The following is a 22,218-nucleotide window of genomic DNA, read 5'->3' as shown; positions in this document are numbered from 1 at the left end:
TTACCATGGAGCCTTGGACAAACGCATTACGATTCGCATGTTTGTTTGTAAACAAATGGGCATTGGCCATCTCACTTTTATTTACACCAATCTGGACAAATTATGCCTGCGTTTGCGCCAACTAGTTTTAGTTTTTGCATTTTTTTCAAACTGGTTTTCGGCTTTGTGCTCTGAGTTGTTTGACAAACTCTTGATGCACATTTTAATGATTATCGCTGCGGAATGTCTTTGATTGGGAAATTTATTTGAAACTAATTTGGTCAATGGAACTCAAGTAATTCAGTGATACATTATATATTCTGAATGCCTTGGGAACTTTAAGCGGTAAACGAAGTTTTAAAATGTTTTAATGGTAGTACTTCCTGAATATTATTACATAAGTGTACATAACACAATAGATTCTGTAGGTAATTATATTTCCGCTTTTATAAAGAAATAACAAAATATAGTTTCTGTAAAACTGTAAAGAATTAAAAGCTTTTGTTTTGGTAACTTATCTTTATACAAAATAATTGGATGGTTTTAAGAGGATGAGTAGATAAATGGATTTGATGGAGATCTCATGATTTCAGTGATTGATGGAGAAATGCAATAAACTAGCCGGCAATTAACTATCAATATTTTATGACCCCATTGCCGACGATCTAGCAAGGCAGTGTAATTAGCTTATATTTATATTAGCCTGCCTGCCATCAATTTGCCTTTTGCATATGTACGAGTTCTCAGCTCTTAGCTGATTAAATTATAGGTATATATAATAGATATTGAGAAGGAATACATATAGCATGGTTATTTATGTGTCTGATGGATTCGCCATAAAATGGCAAATGCGATGGCACGGGCAATTTTCTATGCAAGCTTGCAAATTCGCTTGGAATGGAATTAATGTCGGTACAATATTAGTTATTATCATTACATATTACCAACTTATTTATGAGTGTCATCAATTTTAGCCGTAATGCCCTCCCATTTAAGATGATGAGTCATCCCATGGCATCTAGCAATAGTTCTCCACTCAAACCACAGCATTAACTCCGTTCACTGTTCGGATTATCCATATTTGCCTTTGTGTTTACTTTTGCACTGGTAATTTCATTTGGCTACATAACTCGCAATTAAATATGTTAATTTTGTTTTTTGTTTTTTAATGTAAGCCTTCAGCCGTCCGAAGGCGATGTGATGGGAAATAGTTTTGTAGGTTCGGTCATTACAGCCCGGTAATATAGCCACCATTGTAAGGCAGATATACTAAATACAATACTATACTATACTACACTATACTATACTATCCGTTTCGCCACATTCGAATCTAACACTAAGTGGAAGGTGGGTTCTGGCCGACAGTCCGATTTGACCTGGTCTCAGTTGACTAATGAGCAAACCAGAAACGGCTCCAAAAGAACTCACTTAAGTATTATGTATATATTCAAATAGAACTTTAGGGTTTTCCCTTAAAAGAGCATGGATTTACTTAATTTATTTTACTTTGCCCAATGAATGGGGAGTAAAATAGTCTCAAAAATAAAAAAATTTGTATTATTTAAATATTTATATTGTATGACTAGCTTAAAGTTTGAAAACTGATTTCATCCTTTAAAATATAAAAATTCTGATCTATACAATAAATAAAAACAGTTAGATTCGTATTCAATTTTATTAAATTTTTAGGAAATACAAAATTGTCTACACTTCTTATGCCCACATTTTATATAAGATAACTAATAAAGTCTATGAATTGGTAATGAGGAAATCTAATTAAAATTGATATTTCCTAGCATCTGAACGCTCGAGTGTCCATCACTCATCTTTTTTAGACCCAGAAAAGCACTTTATAGTTTGCTACTTCTTTGCGCTTGGCTAACTTGTTTTCCACTTAATTGATAAGTAACCCATCGAATGTCTGTTGATCTGTCGTCGGATCGCTAGCTTACAGCGTGAAGAATAATCGAATAATACGATTATGAATATTCATAGAGCCCAGAACGAGTATGTAAATGCCAAACACTGAAACGAATTGGCCAGAGTTGCAAATAGAAAAAAACCAAACTGTCTTATTTTTGTGTAGACTTTTTTGTTTTGTTCGATAGCCGAGGCGTGTGCTAGAGGAGTGCATTGAACCCTTCGACTTGTGGGAGAGTTCCCTGAAGAGTGTTTATCTTGCGGGTTAGTACCGACAACTAGGGGTCTTACGAAAAATTCCCAGGCAATCTGCCATATCCGCCGAGCCACTATGCAAATATATGCCAAACTGAAGCATAGAAATAGAATCGTTCAACCGGTTTCACGTATTAATAAGCGATGATGTGGAATATGGGCATGGGTTATGGGTATTGGGTATACCCCAGATCACTTGAATAGGCCTCTAAGCGACAAGTCGATGATTCTTGGCCAAAGCAGGAAGATTACTTAGTTTCCACCTCCCAACTTTTAAGTCTGAACCTTGGAGCAGAACTCACGATTTCATCATTCATCAGTTTGACACTTCGGCTGCTTCTATTTCTATTTCTACTTCAGCTTCTGCTTTTGGCCAAAAACTCTCTGCTGGCCAACTGACAAATCATTGATATAAATGTTGATTGTCGACCCATTGTTTCCCGCCACCAGCCGTGGTGATTAAATGCTGATAATTTGTTTGAGATTCGGCGATTGGCACAGTGGTCTAAGCACAGCAGATTCTCTAGCTGAATTTATTGGAGGACTTCTTATTAAGGGTTAAGAAAACTAATCATTTGTCCTATTTTGCCAATATTATTTCGAATTATCATTTTCTTTATATTTACAACAAAATGATTAAAAAGTTTAAATAGAACAGTTTTATAAAATTTATCGCACATCATGTTAATTTTTGCAATGTATACAAATACTACAGGAAATGAAAACATGAAGAAACCTACAAATTATTTAAGCTGCTTGTTAGAAGTAAAGGAAAACTGTTAAGATTACAGTGCAGAAATGGGTAGAAAAATAATTTATTACTACAAAACTCTTTGACTAAAAAAAAAGCATAACATAATCTAGATCACAACACAATGTGTGAACATTTAAAAAAAGTATTACAAATGCAACGCGTTTTTAATGAAACATAGAACATCAAATAACACTTTAAACAATAATTTATTGATGCAGTTGGCAAATATTAACCAATACTACAATATGTAATAAGGTATTTTATAAATTCTAGGTGACGATGTTAAGCCTTAAAGCCAATATAATTTTAATAAAATATAGGAAACCAAATTACCCTTTTAAAAATTAAGTAAATGCAGCAAGTAAAAATCTACAAATATTCTTATAAAGGAATCTGATAAATACTTCAGTTACCCTTTCAGTTTTATATCGATTGCTGTACTTATTCTTAATTTCGTTATAATCCATTTAATTAGAAATATCAATGTCTTCAGCGGACAAATACATGATAGGAAACCCAGAGGCCAAACTCGGTGTAATTTTGTGATAAACCAAATTGTGTGCCCTTCTCATCAAGGCGTGGATAACGTTGTCAATAGATTTCCCAACGCCGGCGACGATTTAACACCCCCAACCCAGTGTGCAAACTGGAGGAGAAGCGGTTCCTCATCCGAAGTGAGCCGCGCATGCGCACGGATTAGCATAGGCAAACAAAAGAACCGCCGGCGAGCATAACCGAATGTGGGTTATTATGAAATCGCAGTCGCAAACGCTCTGCTCATCAATGGCTTCTAATTGGCCCCCCCCCCTCCCCTCCCTTCCTCCCATCATCTCATCTTATTCGGATCGATGTTTTTCGATTTGTTCGATTTTTCGGGGGTATAAAGGTGCGTGCTCTGGCCGACGATGGAATTAGTTTGGTCAGCTGTTCGCAACCGATAGTAACCACATTTGAAGCCCAGTCGCGATGAAACCCTTTGCCTGCATCCTGGTGATCCTAGCCGCCATCCTGTCCGTTGGTCAGGCCTCTCTGGGCGGACTTCTTGGAGGAGGCGGTGGCGGCGGAGGAGCTGGTGGCATTGGCCAACTGCTGCAGAGCAAACTGGGCGGTCTCGGCGGTGGATTGGGCGGCGGCCTGGGCGGTCTGAGCGGAAAGCTCGGCGGAGGAGGCGGTGGATACTCCGGCGGCGGTGGATATTCCGGCGGCGGTGGCTACTCCGGCGGTGGCGGCTACTCCGGCGGCGGTGGATACTCTGCTCCCGTGGAAAAGGTCGTCATTGTGAAGGTCATCAGCGAGGGCTACTCCGGCGGCGGTCACTCCGGTGGCGGCTACTCCGGTGGCTACTCCGGTGCCCAGTCTGGTGGATGGTCCAATGGTGGCGCCCAGTCTGGAGGATGGTCCAACGGTGGTGGCTCCCAGTCTGGCAGCTGGAACAAGGGCTGGTAATCAACCAAAAAACCAACCACAAATAGTTCAAACTGCCAACCAAAAAGCCAAGCAGCTTAGGTTTTAATATATAATATTTTTTTATAATTTTTTTTTTAGCGGTATTTGATTGTTAGAATTTATGCAATATAGACAAGAAAAGAATTTCCATTTTTAATTGAGAGTGTTTTTGTGATTGGGATCGGGAAACCGGTTGAAGTTTGGCTTCCTGCTCTGACCCAATGGCCGAAAATGGTTGAGGTCATCACCTGCCAATCGAATGGATGCCAGTTAATGGGACAGGTACTTAGGCGATTTTCCACTTGGCGCAGCACTTGCGCAAGCAAAAAAGTGCATTTTATTGTTTTCCACAGCCAAGCCACATCGATCAATTGGACTGCAAACGACTGGCAGTTGATCGCACTCGCAAACAAAAGACCCAATTTGAGTTTTATACCGCCCATGAATTAAAATGCGGCCAGCGGTGGAAACGTGCAAAAGCCAAAAGGTTCAAGTGGTTCGGTTCTAGCCGTAGAATTGGTTTCGATCAGCGTCGTGTATAATTAGCATTTTGGGGACAAGATAGGCCCACATTAATTTCTAGAAAATATTCATTCTACTCTTTGTGCCAGAGACTGATTTATGAATATACATTTTGTTTTTTTTTTTTTTTTTTTTTTTGTTTCAATGCTATCCATGCTTAGATCTCTTAAAAGTGACTAATGACCTATTAAAGCTTTGGAAAACATTTATGCATTTTATTATTATTATTTGTTAGATTATTTGTTAAATTTATTATGGAACTAATGAGTTCTTTAAAAATTCTTATGTATTTAAAAATAATGTCTTTATAATTGACAAATAAAAATTTTATACGAGTATCATGTGGTATGCCTGTAAGAGTTTGTTGTTCATTGACAAATAAAAATGTTATACGAGTGTTCAATTCTCAAATTAAATTCATTGTTATTTTGGTTTTAGATTTCGGATGGTGCTATTTTTATGGTGCTATGATTATATGTGCCAGCTTATAATTACTCAATTTTTGCAATAGCTTGAAGGGTACATAACATTCAGCTTGCATTTTTTTTTTTTTATTATTTAATTTATGTTGATGACGAAATGAATTGATCTGCATCTTTGGAATAATGAAAATACAATGACACCTTCTAGCCAACCCCTTCAATCTCTCGTGATGGGTTCTGTGCCAACTCATAAGTTGCACCCGAACAATTGAGCCCAAGCACCCGATTGATTGATTGATATTGATTGATTTGCCGGCGAGGCGACCCGATTTGCCAGACAGCACGAATTATGTGCAACCGCAGCACGGTAGCAACACGAAGACAAACACGCAGCTGCCTTCCATCGCACACCTCCATCTGCAATTCCAATACCAATACCAAATCCAATTCCATCTGTAACGCCATCGCCATCGCCATCGCCATTCTGAATAATGGGCAGGCATAAAGAACCGATCGCCAGATATCGGTATCGATCCCTGGCTCTATATCTTGCCATAACAGCCATCCAAACGCCGGTAGGCGTACTCAATTAAGTACTTTGCGGTTGCTACATAAAAATGGAGAGCCAAATAGATCGATGATCATGATGCGGTATCAGTGCACCTGAGCTACACTAGCCCACAAATCAATTACATTTTTTGTCGTTTCTTTGAATCTATTTATTTTTTGCCATTTCTTTTAAAAGTCTTTTTGTTTTCTTGTTCATATTTTCATATTAACTTAAAAAGGGTCTTACAAAAATCCATAAGGTTTTTTAAATCTCATGGAATTTTCGGAGATTCATAACGATGTTCACTGTTTAATTCGTAACATCTTTATAAGTGATTTCAAAACGCTAGTAATTTCTATACCTTATCATTTAGGCCTTGGACCAGCTGTAGTCCAGTGTTCCCTGCAAAGTAGAGTCAGGTGGTGCTCCATCTGGAGGCGTTTTGCTGGGCGCAGAACAGTAGACGCAGACCTACAAAGCGTACGAAATCGAAAGTTGGAGTCGACATAATGAGCCCCAAGTGCTGAGGTGACTTGAGCCACCCCGAGCCTCCCCGACCCACTCCGAGTCACTCTGAGCCACTCAGAGCCACCCAATCCAAGCCCAACCACTGGCCATTGTGAGCTGTTCGCTTGGCAGTTTTGGCAATTACATCTGATTATACGAGGCAGTTGCTGTGGCGAAGCTGTGGCTCAGTGGCTCACTGGCTCACTGGCTCAGAATCTTGGATGGGTATAAATAGCCGAGAGTGGCTGCAGTGGGGCATTAGTTAGTGCACGGCAGCTGCGGAGATGCAAACCACAACGCGACGACTTGGCCTTCTCGGTCTGCTGGTGGTGCTGGGCGGCATAGTGGCCCAGGGCAAGCCACATGGCTGGAGCAGTGGCGGAGGTGGCTGGTCCTCTGGTGGCGGCAGCAAGGTCATCATCAGTGCCTGGCCTTCCAGTGGCGGCGGAGGAGGTTGGTCCTCGGGCGGATCAGGATCAGGATCGGGTGGCTGGAAGAGCGGCGGCGGTGGTGGCGGCTGGTCATCCGGTGGCTCTGGAGGCGGCGGCTGGAAGAGCGGCGGTGGCTCCAGTGGTTGGTCCTCCGGCGGCGGATCCTCTGGCTGGCCCAGTTCCGGTGGCTCCTCCGGCTGGAAGTCCGGCGGCAGTTCAGGATTATCCAGTGCCCTGTCCAGTCTCTCCGGCTGGAAATCGCAGGCTTTGAGTAGCCTGAGCAGCGGTTGGAAGAGTGGCGGAGGCGGTGGCTGGTCATCTGGAGGATCGGGAGGCGGCTGGTCATCTGGTGGCTCTAGAGGCGGCGGTGGCGGCGGTTGGTCCTCCGGCGGCGGATCCTCCGGCTGGCCCAGCAAGATCAGCAGTGGCTGGTCCTCCGGCGGTGGTGGTGGCAACGGCGGATGGTCCTCCGGCGGAAGCGGCGGCTGGAGCTGGTAAACGAATCCCGGACAAGAGACCACACAGAACCGAGGCTAGCCGGCGACAATGAGGCGATTACACTGCTCAGCTTGTACATAACATTTTCTCTGCCCTAAACTTTATCCAACTTTTTTTTTTTGTGTACCTAAATATGTGAATAAATCTTACGAGAATGTATTTGTGATCGAGTTGTTGTTTGGAAGAGGGTAAGAGTTTCGTATCATTCTAACTTGCTATTTGAAAAACTTTTAGAATTATTTAAAAAAAGCTTTTATGTTCTGATCAAAAAAAAAATTCTCAGAATATTGGTTATTGCTTAAAATTTTTGATTTACCATTGCTCTTTGAAGGAAAAAAATACTGTTCATACCAGAAATGGCTTGAAAAACATTATCCGGACTCTAGGCTGGGTAGTATAGGTCGCCAGCTACATAACAGTCACTCTTATGGGTGTACGTCTAAATTTGGCCAAGATACAACAAAATTACTCTTAAGGATTTGTTTTTTGACAATTCTCCAAAAACCCAAAAAAAAGAGGTAACAAATCAGTTTTTCTATCAAAACGCTGAGAAGTAATAATCGAAAGATGGAATGTCATACATCTGTGAATTCGTCATTAAATTGCCAATCAAATGGCATTCACAGTTAAAGTTTTTTCAGATTTTTAAATTTCTGCAAAAAATAATGATGTACCCCCTTACAAAAAAGTCAGAAATTTGGAGAAAATTAATTTTTCAAAAAACGTTTTTCTAAAATCGGTTTTTGTGTCAAAACAAAATCAATGGTTTTCAATCGATCAGGGACGGATGGTATAGGTTGCCAGCTGTTCAAAATGGCAACTCTATTGACTTTGGGTCTTATTTTGGCAAAGTTACAACAAAAATACTCTTCAGAAATAATTTTGTTTGAAAAAATCGCCAAAAATCGCAAAAAACACATTAAAAACTTGGTTTTTGTGTCAAAACCGTGGGAAATAATGCTCAAAATGTAGATTGTCATACACCGTTGAATTCGTAATAAAATTTCCAATCAAATGGCATTCACAGTTAAAATTTTTTCAGATTTTCAAATTTCTGCAAAAAATGATGATGTACCCCCTTACAAAAAAGTCAGAAATTTGGAGAAAATTAATTTTTCAAAAAAACGTTTTTCTAAAATCGGTTTTTGTGTCAAAACAAAATCAATGGCTTTCAATCGATCAGGGACGGATGGTATAGGTTGCCAGCTGTTCAAAATGGCAACTCTATTGACTTTGGGTCTTATTTTGGCAAAGTTACAACAAAAATACTCTTCAGAAATAATTTTGTTTGAAAAATCGCCAAAAATCGCAAAAAACACATTAAAAACTTGGTTTTTGTGTCAAAACCGTGGGAAATAATGCTCAAAATGTAGATTGTCATACACCGTTGAATTCGTAATAAAATTTCCAATCGAATGGCATTCACAGTTAAATTTTTTTCAGATTTTCAAATTTCTGCAAAAAATGATGATGTACCCCCTTACAAAAAAGTCAAAAATTTGGAGAAAAATAAATTTTTCAAAAAATGTTTTCTAAATTCTGTTTTTGTGTCAAAACAAAATCAATGGTTTTCAATCGATCAGGGACGGATGGTAAAGGTTGCCAGCTGTTCAAAATGGCAACTCTATTGACTTTGGGTCTTATTTTGGCAAAGTTACAACAAAAATACTCTTCAGAAATAATTTTGTTTGAAAAATCGCCAAAAATCGCAAAAAAAACACATTAAAAACTTGGTTTTTGTGTCAAAACCGTGGGAAATAATGCTCAAGATGTAGAATGTCATACACCGTTGAATTCGTAATAAAATTTCCAATCAAATGGCATTCACAGTTAAAATTTTTTCAGATTTTCAAATTTCTGCAATAAATGATGATGTACCCCCTTACAAAAAAGTCAGAAATTTGGAGAAAAATAAATTTTTCAAAAAACGTTTTTCTAAAATCGGTTTTTGTGTCAAAACAAAATCAATGGTTTTCAATCGATCAGGGACGGATGGTATAGGTTGCCAGATGTTCAAAATGGCAACTCTTTTGACTTTGAGTCTTATTTTGGCAAAGTTACAACAAAAATACTCTCCAGAAATAATTTTGTTTGAAAAATCGCCAAAAATCGCAAAAAACACATTAAAAACTTGATTTTTGTGTCAAAACCCTGGGAAATATTGCTCAAAATGTGGAATGTCATACACCGTTGAATTCGGAATAAAATTTCCAATCGAATGGCATTCACAGTTAAAATTTTTTCAGATTTTCAAATTTCTGCAAAAAATGATGATGTACCCCCTTATCAAAAATGCAAAAATTGGTCAACATTTTTTTTTTGTTATCGACCGGGAACGGATATTATAGGTCGCCAGCTCTACAAAACAGTCAGTCTTGTGGCAAATTTCTACAATTTTATAAAAACAATAAATAAGCACAAAGCAAAAATCGGTTTTTGTTTCCAAATCTAGTAAGTATTTTTAGTTGTTTTAAAAGAGAAAACAGTCATATACAAAATGCATAATATAGTTTTATTAGTACAAAAAAAAGTAAAAGCTGAAATAGAAGGGCTTCGGATTGAGGAAAACGGGAAGAAGCAGGAGGTTATCTCTATCTCTTTGCATGAAACACATGCCGGGTGGGTGAGATTAGGTGCACTTGGTGGGGCATTTACCAACCACCGCCGTGATGCTTGTTGCCACCACCGCCGCCGCCCCCGTAAAGACCACCGCCTCCTCCGCCGCCGCCTCCGTGTTTGTTGTGGCCTCCACTGGTGCCCTGCCAGGATATGGAATTTCCGCGATTTCCGGCCAAGGACCTGCTGCCACCTCCATGGCCACCACCTCCATGGCCACCGCCTCCATAGCCTCCTTGTCCGCCTCCCTGTCCATGGCCACCTAAAAGTATCATCATATATGAATAATAAAACATTTTATGGATATATTTAATGGAACATTATAGGTCATTTAATAAATATATTTACCTTGATTACCACCTCCGTAGCCGCCCTGTCCACCACCTCCATGTCCACCACCTCCATGACCGCCACCACCGCCTCCGCCATTCTTCTGCCAGCCTCCTTGGCCACCGCCTCCATGTCCACCTAAAAGAGTCAAAACCAAATAACAACGATTTTGATACCTAAAATGTTTAGACACTAAAAACTACGAATTTTATAGGATGTGTTTAATATAAACTTGTTAGATGACAATAAATTTTCTATAAGTTTGTCAATAGAATTATTTAAAAAAAAAAATAGGCAAATCAAAATTGTGACTAAATAAAAGGTGTTCGGTTTAAAAAAGAAGGACCGATGTTAAAAAATATATGAATACATTTAGATAAAATTGTATTTATATAATTGAGGGTAAAGGAAAAACAAGGACTTTGTGTCATAACAAGTGGTGAAGCTCTGGGGGTATATATAAATTAAATACACTTACCATGGCTACCGCCGCCATAGCCTCCTTGTCCACCGCCCCCATGACCGCCTCCTCCTTCGTTCTGCTGCCAGCCTCCTTGTCCACCGCCGCCCCCTCCGTAGCCCCCACCACCACCTCCTCCGCCCAGCAAACCGGCCGAGGCGAAGGCGATCATCAGACCGCACACAAAAGCAAGGATCAGAGCGTGACGCATCCTTAAATATCACTCGTAAAAAAAATATAAAAAAATAAAGGGAGTACAACGACTTAGAACCGCTGTGCAAGCGCTGCTGGAGGCTCAAAACACCACTGATGAACTAACCCAGAACTGAGGCATGTTTTTATAGCTCTCGAAGGCGGAAACTTCGGCTGAGTCAGCAGCCTGCCATCCCTCCAACTATATTCGATGACGATTCGAGCTCCCAAAGGAAGGTTGAGAACTGCACTTCATGTCGGCTTTGCGGCTTTGCACAATGCGGCTGGCTCGAAACAGTCTCAAGTACGGCGGCGCACTCGGCGGATACGCAATGTGCGCCGGCCTGGGAACATCGCGCATACGCCACCGCACCACTTGCAAACTGCTGAGCCATGGCTGCATCATTAATTGCCAGCTTACATAGCACACAGCACATTTGGCCACGAAACGCCTTGCAATTTGTCTTACAAGTTTACTATTTCCATGCGAAATTCTAAGCATTCTTTTTGTGTTGGCCGTGCAATTTGTTGTTGAATTTTTCTTATTTATTATTAAAGTCTGGCCGCTTGACTTTGTTTAATAAAGTATAGAATTTATGGTACACATTTGACCACGTTGGGGGTGTGAGAATCTTTCGTGAACTTAACATAGATTTGTATTTATTTTATTTTGATTTGTGCATAAATTAAAAAAAACATTTTAGATAACAATTTAAACGTTAATCAGTAGTTTATAATTATTTTGACAAACAAAAGACATTTATTGAAAGCAATTTTAATATTTATTAAGACTAACTTTTACCCATGAAAAGCAGCAGCCTTAAAGATTTAAATCGGGACTTAACCCCAAAAAGCTCTAATTTTTCCCATGCCGCAGAGCATTTAAATGGTCATCATAAACAATCGATTTTCCTATAATTTTCTTTTCGTATTTATGTTCATTTTCGGCTTCGCTCCTCGCTAATGCCATGCAATATTTGCAGTAATTAATCTTCATTTATACAGCAGCCGCAATTGAATCGCTAAATGTACGAGACACGACTCCGCAGACACTGGTTCAATGTCAATTGGTGTTCAAACATGGCTGGGTGCATGCTCAAGTGCATTACTTACCATAAATTTCATCAACTCCTATGTGTGTGATGTGATGTGTCTGTGAATATGGCCGTATGGCTTTTGTTGGCTGCCAACGCGTGCTGCAGATAAACACACTGAGCCAAGTCCACCAGATAACCTCGTCGGAGGCACAGAAAATTGTCTGCATACAGTGGTATTTGCCGGTCCCATCAGAAGGGAAATTTAAATAAGAAGTAATACAATTAGTCAAAGTAAAAATAAATAATCAGATTTCAAGTCATATATTATATTTTTTTAATTACTAAATACACACTTTAAGTGTAATGTTTAGGCATAGCCCCATAACATGTTTATGTGGTTTTGAAAATGGAACCACCGTGCCACCGTCCCGAAATGATGATGATCTTCGCTGAACTCCACTCGCATCACTACCTTGGCCACCACAGCGCTGTTCCACAATCATTTGCAAAATGCATAAAATATTAATAATTGCTGAGCCAGAGATACTCGCTTCTCAAGTTTAGAATGTTAATTGCTAACGATCCATAATTCAAAGATGCATCATAAAAATGCTAAACTAGTTGCATTTATGCATTTGATTGAATCATTTGTTTATTTGTTACAAAAAAATTGCTACTTCAAACTTACAAAATCGTGTGAAGTTTGAACCAGGTGCGGAGAGAGGGGATTTGGGATTGTGTGTTGGGTTTGACACTTATTCCTTACCATAGAGTTGCTACTGCTGCAGCTCCATGCGGAGTTTTCGCCCCATCCAGAGTTGCCGCTGCAGCTTCAGCCAAAGTTGCAATTGCCCCAATAGGAGTTTCCCACACATTCAGAGTTGCCACTACCCCTTTCAGAGTTGCATTTATGCATTTGATTTTAGCATTTATTTATCTGATACAAAAAAATTGGTACTTAAAAACTATGTTACAAAATTGTGTGAAGTGTGAACCAGGTGCAGAGAGAAAGGGATTTGGGATTGGTATTGGGATTGGGATTGAGTGTTGGGTTTAGAGATGGTCCTTGTCCTTTACCACCATCCAGAGTTGCCGCTGCTCCAGCCAGAGTTGCCGCTGCCCCATCCGGAGTTTCCGTTCCATCCAGAGTTGCCGCTGCTCCAGCCAGAGTTGCCGCCGCCCCATCCGGAATTGCCGCCCCATCCAGAGTTGCCGCTGCTCCAGCCAGAGCTGCCGCTGCCCCATCCGGAGTTGCCACCCCATCCGGCGCTATTGCCCCATCCAGAGTGGCCGCCACCGCCTCCTCCCAGCTTGATGACCTTGATGACCTGCGGCTGCTGGGCGGTCCACCCACTGTTCCAGCCCGAACTGCTGCCGCCCCAAGGATTCGATCCCCAGCCCGAGGATCGCACCACTCCTGCGGAAACGCAGGCCACCAATGCGCACAGTACAATGAACACCTTCATCTTGCTCTGAGTTTTTAGTTTTCAGTTTTTAGTTTTGAGTCCTGACTTCTAGGTGCGTATGTATATCCCGGGTGTTTTTTGCTGTGCGTCTCGAAGTGTAGCACTCGAATGCTGTAACCACTGGATCGCCACTCGCTATTTATGGCAAAACGGCAAAAAGGCGGCAAAAAGTGGCCCATACTAATCTGGTCGAGAATCCACAAAATAAATCTCGCGGGTGGCTGTTCCAGGTCGGGTAATTGCAGTTTATTAAACCACTTTGAGTGTCCGATTCTTGACCAGGGTCAACCGCTTTACAAGCAGAAGCCACAGCTATGTAGCCATATAGCCACATAGCCATCAACATCAAGTCAGCCAACCATGTGGCCAAGTTGCAAAATTCGTACATAACTCACACGCTTGATGGATCATTTCCTCGGCTCGCTGCTGGCGGAAACTGCAGCAGAGCTACACACAAAGAAAAAGTGGGCTACATTATTCCAATAATTCACAGGCCAAAAGAATTGGACTTAGAAATTTGTTAAAGACACTTACATATATCCAGTAGTTATGCCAATCAGAAATATAACTTTGTCCTACAAAATACTGTTTTATTGCAGCTTAAATAAGTATATCTTTTACTTTCATTTTATATGTGGTGTTACATATTAATTTGTTGTTATTAGTTGCATTATTATTTATTTATGATTATTTATTTATTTATATTTTTTTCTTAGTGCTCTTAATGAGCTTTGTTTTTAATTATGTTTTTTGTTAGCAATTTTATAATTTTGAAACGACCACCTAAAACATTTTCAAAACTGCTTTAGTTATGATTTTTGCGGAAATCCTTTCTACTTTTTTCTCAGTGCCGTCAGTGATCTTTGGCTTAAGCCGCATAAGCTGGCGTCTGGTGAGTCATTTGTCAAACTGGCAGCTAAAGCCGCCAACGGAGACACTTGCAAATGGAGATGCATATAAAGATGCAGATGCAGATCCCAGGTGAAGGGGCCAAAAATAAAAAAACAACTCAAAATCGAGGGGCACAGTGGAGAGATCAGCGCGAAAGGTAACTGGATCTGGGCGATGGCATTTCCTGATCTTGATGGTCAGTCGAAGGACATGGGAAAGTCCCGACATATCATAAAAAATATATACATATTTCTCGAATTAAAAACTTGGCCCATTAAACAACTAGTTTATAGAGCAAAGCTATCAAATATTATTAAACCATTACACCCATTTAAAAGTCAACTTTCTAGTAATGTAGATGCAAATTCATCTAGGACATCCAGGCCATTAGAGATCACCTAGAAATATATATCATCGATCGATCATAGAAGAGAGATGAGATCGTCTCTACCCCGACAACAACATTCACCAACTAAGACGGCTGGCCTTAAGTCGGCTGTAAAACTCATCTCCAACCAAGTCCGCCAGTCTCCGGTCCCACTGTACCTGGGCGCCACTCAAATACTCAGATACTCAGATAATAGTCAACAGCAAAGCCAACTCCAGTCGACAGTCAACAATTATGAGCTTATGTCAATGGCGACAACGCGGCCTCTTTTCTACAGGTTATTTATCTTTCGGTTTTCTTCCATGGGGTATTATGATTTATCCAAAAAATTTGGCACCACCTAATAGGTTTTCCATTCGTGATGGGTTACATTGTTAACCGCTTGATAGAATAATATATAGTTATAATTAACGTTTTAAAGATGATTAATCATTGCCATCAACGTTTGTCTTAAGTTATTATTTATATAATAAATTAATAAGACATCTAACAAAATAAGGAAATAATAAAATTGTTTCTATAAAATATTTAGATAAGATTAATACAAATGCAATAAAATGGAATATGTTTTTCTGACAACGTTTTTACCAGATTATAATCAATTAGGTTTTGACTCGGCAATTATATGTATACTTTGGAACATCAAGGTTATTAAATACAGAAGTAGCAAGCTTTTCAAATTATAATTTTATATTTATTTATTATACTTTATAAAAATGCATTTTGTGGTTCTTTCGCCATAACTTCTCTTTCCTTTCGCTACCTTCTAAAAAGTATTCCAACTTCGTGATTCTCCTTAACTCTGTTTGTGGGCTTTGCATAAGCATAATAAACACAAACTTAATTGAATTGTCAACGCTTGGAAGACAAATTGTGAATTGCATGTCGACCGCAATCGGGTCGGTGTTGGCCACCAAAAACTAGTAGTAGCTTAGGATTGATTGCGTGCGAATGGGATGTCTCAGAACCCGAATCTCCACGAGCTTCGCGCGGTTGTGGCAATCGTGATCGTTGAGGCTTCTGGGCACTGGCCGCACTGTGCCAATTGGGAGGATCGCACAGGGGAGCTATTCATGCCGAAGGGCGAATTGCCTCTGACCTCCAGGAAGTAGTTGCCCTTGACATTGTGCGGCACGGCGTAGCCCATGGGCACCTCCTCACCCCTGCAGCGGGATTGCCGGAGTCCAGAAAGCGATGTGCAGCGTGCGGCCAAAAAGTTGCGCTCATTGCCGGGATACACGGTCTCCGTGAAATATTGCCAGGCGCGGGCATGGGCGCATGTCACCAACACACAGCCCACGGACAGGGGTCCCATTCCGCCCGGATAGAAGTCCACATCGCCCAGCGGATCCCGTTTGCCCAGCACTCCGGGATTGCTGTGGATGACGTCGATGAAACGGGCATCTCCTCGCAAAAGTCCCGAGAGAACTTCACCCTCGTTGAAGCAGGGCTTGGCCGGGTCCAATCCCGTGATCCGGGGCACTATCTTACCGGTCAGGCTCTGCAGGTGCCGACCTGCGGATCCCACTATGTGGGCACCCAAACTGTGGCCAATCAGGTGGATGTTCTCCACCGGCATCACGTCCAGCAGCTTCACCAATCCGAGGGCTATGTTCTCGCCAATCTCCTCCGTGTTGAAGGCCGACCATGTATACAAGGTGTCCACGAAGCGAGCTGCATCCACTGCCTGCAATTAATTATATTACAAAATTGGTATACTATATTTTACGTTTATCTACAAAATTAAATCGAATTTCATTTTAATTTTTAAAATATTACATTTTACTATCTACAATTATTTATTTACCTATTAATATTAGCAAAAGTATTCGATATTAAAGGGTGGATTTAGCTTTAATAAATATAAAGAAAATGATATTAAATCAAATTAAATGTTTTGCGACATCATTAATTTGGGTAATAGCTCCACTGTTTAATTCAAATTTATTTTTTGGGGGTTTCATTGCATACAATTTTAAGCTGATTACCGAGTTATTTTACATTCAGATTGAACTGCAATATTTATTCTAACAAATAATATTCAAATGGAAATCATATCAGTCATATTGTTTATGGAAACTACTTTCCTAAGTAATTTTATTAAAAAATATGTAAAGTTAAGGTGTTTCTAAAAATAATAAGCTATTACTCACCACAAAGTTGACATCGCCGCGACAATTATAGGCCCTTGATAACTCCTCGATGGTATCCGATCCATTGACTGTGGTGGTCCATCCCGTGGCCAGAATGACCACCTTCTTTTTGGGATCGAATAGAGGGCTCATCCACATTTCCTCTGCATTGGTGAGCGGAAAGTTAGCCTTCGTGCAAGCCGTCTGCAGTTGAAAGTGCATCAGATTGATGTTCGGCGTAAATTTCGGACGGATTACGTTGGAGGACAGAGCCTTGGAACCTGAGAAAATACATTTATTCATGAGGATTTCTAAATGTTAAATATTCCATCTTCTATAAAGTCTTTGATTTCAATATTATTTAAATAATTTTTATCCCAGTAAAATTGGGTTACGTTAATATCATTATAATGATATATACTTTAATCTTTAAACTTACTTTATTCTTAATTAGAAAACGGTTTCTGAAAACCTTTAATTCAAGACTGTTCAAAATGACTCAAATTAATTGTTTTTTCATACCAATATCCCGTTTGGATCATACTTTTGACCTCAAAAGACACGCACATATAAAATTGACGGTGGTGGAGACGATGTGGAGGGGATAACCGGCGACGACATCTTTGCTGAGTTCGAAGATACCTTGGGGCGTGGGCAGCAGGTCGGGATTCAAAATGCTGGTGCTTAGATTCCTGAGGTGACCAATTGCACCCAGCAGGGTAAATTCGTGGGACTGCGAGAGACCCAAAATCTGGAGAAGGAGCAGAAGCACCTGGACCGGAAGCATCTTTGGCGCCATTCCTCCCATTCTGGACAAGATCTTGACGAGTACTAAATTCCGGACACCAAGTTTCAGCCCTATTTATAGAACCCAAGCTCTAGTTCTTTAGTTTGTACAGCCAAAACTAGATTTAATTGGGTATTCCCAGAATTCTGGACTCTCTTATCGCCCAACTGAGAGTTGCACATTCTCGAGACAAAATTATTTGGATCCTTATGTCCATGTCACTGATAGTGAAACGAAAAATGCACTGGAAAAATATTTGTAATATCAGTTTGAATAATTCTATAGACTTATTTAGACTAAGTTAAAGATTTGAATCAAATCATTTAGGAATTTTATAACGAGCTCAATAAAGGATGGCATTCCATAATTAAAGTTACTTTCATTGTTATGGTGAAAATATTGATATTTTTTGGCGAATGTTTGGATTTCTTGTTGGAAATCCGGATCAGAGGTTGTGGAGAACTACAATTTTTCAATTTTTTTTTCGAATTATTTCTTTAAAATTCAATGTACTGCTTTGCTCTACAAAATAAAATTAAAACAAATAATTAGCATGTATTGAAGTCTAATATATTTATTCGCTTATACTGTTGTTATGCTAACTATAGAACAGATTTAAAGAAAGAACAAGTAAGTATCCAATAAATATTTACTTAAATTAAAACACCAAGCAATTAAGCAACCTTCAAGAAATGAACATACATTTTTTGCTTTGATTTATTTGGATAGGCACATGTATGGTATTTAAAACGCTTCGTCATCTAAACAATTTCCTTCGGTATCACATAAACGGTATTCCCACTTCCCCATATCCGTTTTTGGGCCTTGCGTACGCATAAAAAGCACCAATTTAGTTGAGTTGCCAACGCTTAGAAGGCAAACTGCATATCGACCAGAACAAATTAGTAGTTGTGAAAAAAAAAAAAACAAAGGTAAGACCAGCTTAGGATGGATTTCCGGTGGACGGGATGCCTCAGAACCAGGATCGTGATTTCACTGGGGTTGAGGAAATCGGCGCCGAGGTGGTCGAGCTTGTTGAGGCGTCTGGACACTTGCCGCAGTGCTCCAAATGGGACGTTCGCACAATGGAGGCGTGCTTACCGAAGGGCGAGTCGGCGCTGACCTCCAGGAAGTAGTTGCCCTTGACAGTCGGCGGCACGGCATAGCCCATGGGCACCTCGTCGCCCGGACAGCGGGAATCCCGGAGTCGGGCCATCGAACTGCAGCGGGTGGCCATGAAGTTCCGCTCGTTGCCCGGATACACGGTCTCCGCGTAGTATTCCCACGACCGAGCGTGGGCACAGGTCACCGAGAAACAGCCCGCGGGCAGAGGTCCCATTCCGCCCGGATAGAAGTCCACATCGCCCAGCGGATCCCGTTTGCCCAGCACTCCGGGATTGCTGTGGATTACGTCGATGAAACGGGCATCTCCTCGCAAAAGTCCCGAGAGAACTTCACCCTCGTTGAAGCAGGGCTTGGCCGGGTCCAATCCCGTGATCCGGGGCACTATCTTACCGGTCAGGCCCTGCAGGTGCCGACCTGCGGATCCCACTATGTGGGCACCCAAACTGTGGCCAATCAGGTGGATGTTCTCCACCGGCATCACGTCCAGCAGCTTCACCAATCCGAGGGCTATGTTCTCGCCAATCTCCTCCGTGTTGAAGGCCGACCATGTGTACAAGGTGTCCACGAAGCGAGCTGCATCCACTGCCTGCAATTATAGGGTATTATTAAAAAGGTAATACATATTTCTTTATCAATTTTTTCAAGGTCATTCATTATTATATGAATTTATTAAGAAGAACTTGGTTTTTTTAAAGTATGTAAAATAAATTTTACAAAAATTATATAAATTATTATTCAATCATTTTTCTGTAACTTTAATATGGGTAATTCCTCTTTTGTTTAATTGAAATTTATTTTTCGCATTGACCCATTCAAACAATTGCAAACAATTATAAGCTGATAACCGAAAAAGCTTAGAATTATTGTTTTTTACTTTTAAGTGCAATTCTTATTTTTCAATTTTGTACTTCGAGAGGCTTTGCCTGAAAATGGAATCATCAGTTTTGATGTTATAACTTCAGTTAACTTGTGTTTAAAAATGAATCAGTCAAATTTAAGAGCATGAAGTCAAGTTGATTAAATTAATATTACATATTAAATAAATGGCAAACGGAAATCATTCAGATTAAATCCAGGGTTAATGGTTTGAACCTGTCTGTGAACGATACTAACTGTTCAAAGCCTTGTCAGTTAAAAAGCGTATTTCTTAAAATTATTAGATTGCACACAAATTTGTATAGGTGATTACTTAAAATAACCTTTTAAACTCTTTCTATTAGTTTTTCTATAATAACAAATATATTTAAATAAATTTCAAACTCACCACAAAGTTGACATCGCCGCGACAGTTGTAGGCCTTTGAGAAGACATCGATGGTATCCGATCCATTGACGGTGGTGGTCCATCCGGTGGCCAGGATGACCACCTTCTTCTTGGGATCGAATAGAGGGCTCTTCCACATTTCCTCCGCTTTGGTGAGCGGAAAGTTGGTCTTCGTGCATGCCGTCTGTAGCTGAAAGTTCATCTTGTTGATGTCGGGCGTAATTTTCGACTTGATTTTATTGGAAGCCAGAGCCTGGGAGCCTGGGATAATAAATTTCTTTATTTAAAATATCTTATTCCTCTTTCTACAAACTACTTTTAAACATTTTAATACAAACATTATACATTTTTTAAATACTTTAAAATATACCAATACCCAGTTTCTAACTTATTTAAATACCCAGTTTCTAACTTATTTAGATACAACTTTTGTTTCTAAAATGTATGTATTAGAATTTCCTAAAGCTTGAAATCAAAAATTGTTTTATTAATTTAAGGGAAAATTAAAATGCATTCCCTAATTAATTGCTGTTGCTATGAATGTATGATCAAATACCTCACTATGTGCCAATACCCAGTTCCTAGCTTATTTAGATCATAGCCTTGCCCTCTAAGGATACTCACATATGACGTTGAGGGAGTTGGAGACGACCTCGAAGGGATAGCCGGCGATGAGCTGCTTGCTGCCCTCGAAGAGGCCTTGGGGCGTGGGCAGCAGACTGGGGTCCACGATGCTGGTGCCCACATTGCCGATGGAATCGATGATGTCCGGCAGCGTCCATTCGATGGAGTGCGAGGGAGCCAGGAGCTGGAGGAGCAGCACCAGCACCAGCACCAGGAGCGGTTGCATCTTTGGGCCAGTTCGTCCCATTCTGGCCAAGATTTTGACGAGTACTGAGTGCCGGAAGCCAGGTGGCAGCCGTATTTATAGCCTCCAGAGGGAGGAGCGCGAAACGACACTCGCATCGCCTAATATAAATAATTCCACTCAACTGTGACCATATCGATGATGTGTTTTCCGATCAGATAAGGTGCACTTGTAACTTAATTTGTTGCCATTTCGATTCGTCGCCTTCGCTACTTCTACATGTCGACGGGAAATCGAGATCTCGGGCTGACGGCAAAGCTGCAGTCGCATTTCCCGAGCTAATCTGCATACATTTCAATTCTAATCGTAAACTAAAGCAAATCGCAGGGCATTAGTGATGATAAAGACAACAAAACCCTGTTATGCAGTCGGTGATCAGTCGATGGGCTTGATACCCTATTACCTCCCATTAACAGCATCGAAATTCGACCTCTAATTGATATGTTTCTACAGCAGAAACAAACAACCAATCTAAAAAGTCTTGGGGATTTCCCGAGAATTCTGATCTCTGCTTGAGACAAAATCATTTGGATTTACTAACAAAAAGTCTGCCTCAGTCGATTGACAGACACCGAACCACTGATAGTGTATCAAAATGTATACACTGGGGAAATATTTATACACGCAAAAATGTTACATTTTAATTCATAATCTATTTAATTATTTTTGATTTTATTTCCTATACATGTTCTGACTAGCCTTATAAACTAGGTAAAATAGTTGAACACAAAATTGAATAAAATATAAAATTAATACTTTGTTAACAATTTCAATTTAACTTTAATACTATCCTAGAGCCAAAAGTATTTTAGCTTTAAAGTTAAGGCACTAGTCATAACGAATTTTAAAGATGAAGAATTTCGAATTTGAAAACTTAATACTAATGTTTAGCCATTACGTTATTTATTTTATTAAAAAATGCTGTTAAGGTTACATTTTTTTTTGTTACTAATAGTCTGATAATGGCTATTCCATACCTAAGCTATTTTCCAGACATTTTGTTCCCAGTGTAAGGTCAAACCTCACGTATTTAACATCAAATGCTGCTGCTGGTTACGACAACAGTGCCATATTAATGGGGGCCCATTGCTCACTACTTATTTCCCAGTCTGTATTTCCCGATCTCGGCGCCCCAATCTCCAAGCCATTGTCATTCTGACAACGTGCCCTGGACAATTTTTGTGGATCCAAAACAATAAGACGTCATAAAAGATTAAATTTTGCGTTGACATCAGCGTTCTCCAATTTCTCACACAAATCACGGACCGATTTAGTCGAAAGAGGGAAGAGGGGCTCGACTGCGCCTTGCCCTTGAAATTATCGGGTAAAATTTTTGATATTAATGCAGCCTGTGAATTCACAGATACCTCACAGAGCAT

The 22,218-nt window shown here is 40.2% G+C and overlaps 6 protein-coding genes across 6 annotated transcripts; 2 read left to right on the top strand and 4 right to left on the bottom strand.

The window, feature by feature from the left end:
• Positions 1–3,815: 3,815 nt before the first annotated feature.
• LOC128260384 (uncharacterized) lies at positions 3,816–4,780 on the top strand. The gene has a single exon (XM_052993351.1). It carries the CDS (start codon positions 3,875–3,877, stop codon positions 4,352–4,354), a length of 480 nt encoding a protein of 159 aa, XP_052849311.1. The 5' UTR covers positions 3,816–3,874; the 3' UTR covers positions 4,355–4,780.
• A 1,823-nt stretch (positions 4,781–6,603) lies between these two features.
• LOC128260382 (loricrin) lies at positions 6,604–7,443 on the top strand. Its single transcript, XM_052993349.1, has one exon. The coding sequence runs from the start codon at positions 6,640–6,642 to the stop codon at positions 7,282–7,284; it is 645 nt and encodes a 214-aa protein (XP_052849309.1). The 5' UTR covers positions 6,604–6,639; the 3' UTR covers positions 7,285–7,443.
• A 2,332-nt stretch (positions 7,444–9,775) lies between these two features.
• LOC128260399 (acanthoscurrin-1) lies at positions 9,776–10,986 on the bottom strand. The gene is made up of 3 exons (XM_052993372.1): positions 10,709–10,986; positions 10,249–10,368; positions 9,776–10,162 (listed from the first exon to the last, which is right to left on the bottom strand). Exons 1-3 carry the CDS (start codon positions 10,899–10,901, stop codon positions 9,936–9,938), a joined length of 540 nt encoding a protein of 179 aa, XP_052849332.1. The 5' UTR covers positions 10,902–10,986; the 3' UTR covers positions 9,776–9,935.
• A 1,848-nt stretch (positions 10,987–12,834) lies between these two features.
• On the bottom strand, positions 12,835–13,511 carry LOC128260395 (uncharacterized transmembrane protein DDB_G0289901). Its single transcript, XM_052993366.1, has one exon. It carries the CDS (start codon positions 13,383–13,385, stop codon positions 12,993–12,995), a length of 393 nt encoding a protein of 130 aa, XP_052849326.1. The 5' UTR covers positions 13,386–13,511; the 3' UTR covers positions 12,835–12,992.
• Positions 13,512–15,417: 1,906 nt separating this feature from the next.
• LOC128260386 (vitellogenin-1-like) lies at positions 15,418–17,627 on the bottom strand. Its single transcript, XM_052993353.1, has 3 exons — positions 17,364–17,627; positions 16,818–17,077; positions 15,418–16,351 (listed from the first exon to the last, which is right to left on the bottom strand). The coding sequence occupies exons 1-3, from the start codon at positions 17,602–17,604 to the stop codon at positions 15,626–15,628; spliced, it is 1,227 nt and encodes a 408-aa protein (XP_052849313.1). The 5' UTR covers positions 17,605–17,627; the 3' UTR covers positions 15,418–15,625.
• A 647-nt stretch (positions 17,628–18,274) lies between these two features.
• LOC128260401 (vitellogenin-1-like) lies at positions 18,275–20,881 on the bottom strand. The gene is made up of 3 exons (XM_052993374.1): positions 20,596–20,881; positions 19,973–20,232; positions 18,275–19,294 (listed from the first exon to the last, which is right to left on the bottom strand). Exons 1-3 carry the CDS (start codon positions 20,840–20,842, stop codon positions 18,557–18,559), a joined length of 1,245 nt encoding a protein of 414 aa, XP_052849334.1. The 5' UTR covers positions 20,843–20,881; the 3' UTR covers positions 18,275–18,556.
• Between the last annotated feature and the right edge of the window lie 1,337 nt (positions 20,882–22,218).

This window comes from Drosophila gunungcola, assembly GCF_025200985.1.
Source record: "Drosophila gunungcola strain Sukarami chromosome X unlocalized genomic scaffold, Dgunungcola_SK_2 000023F, whole genome shotgun sequence".
Classification (NCBI taxonomy): Eukaryota; Metazoa; Arthropoda; class Insecta; order Diptera; family Drosophilidae; genus Drosophila; species Drosophila gunungcola.
Note: the sequence above shows the minus strand (reverse complement) of the source record. Positions and strands in the feature narration are given on the sequence as shown.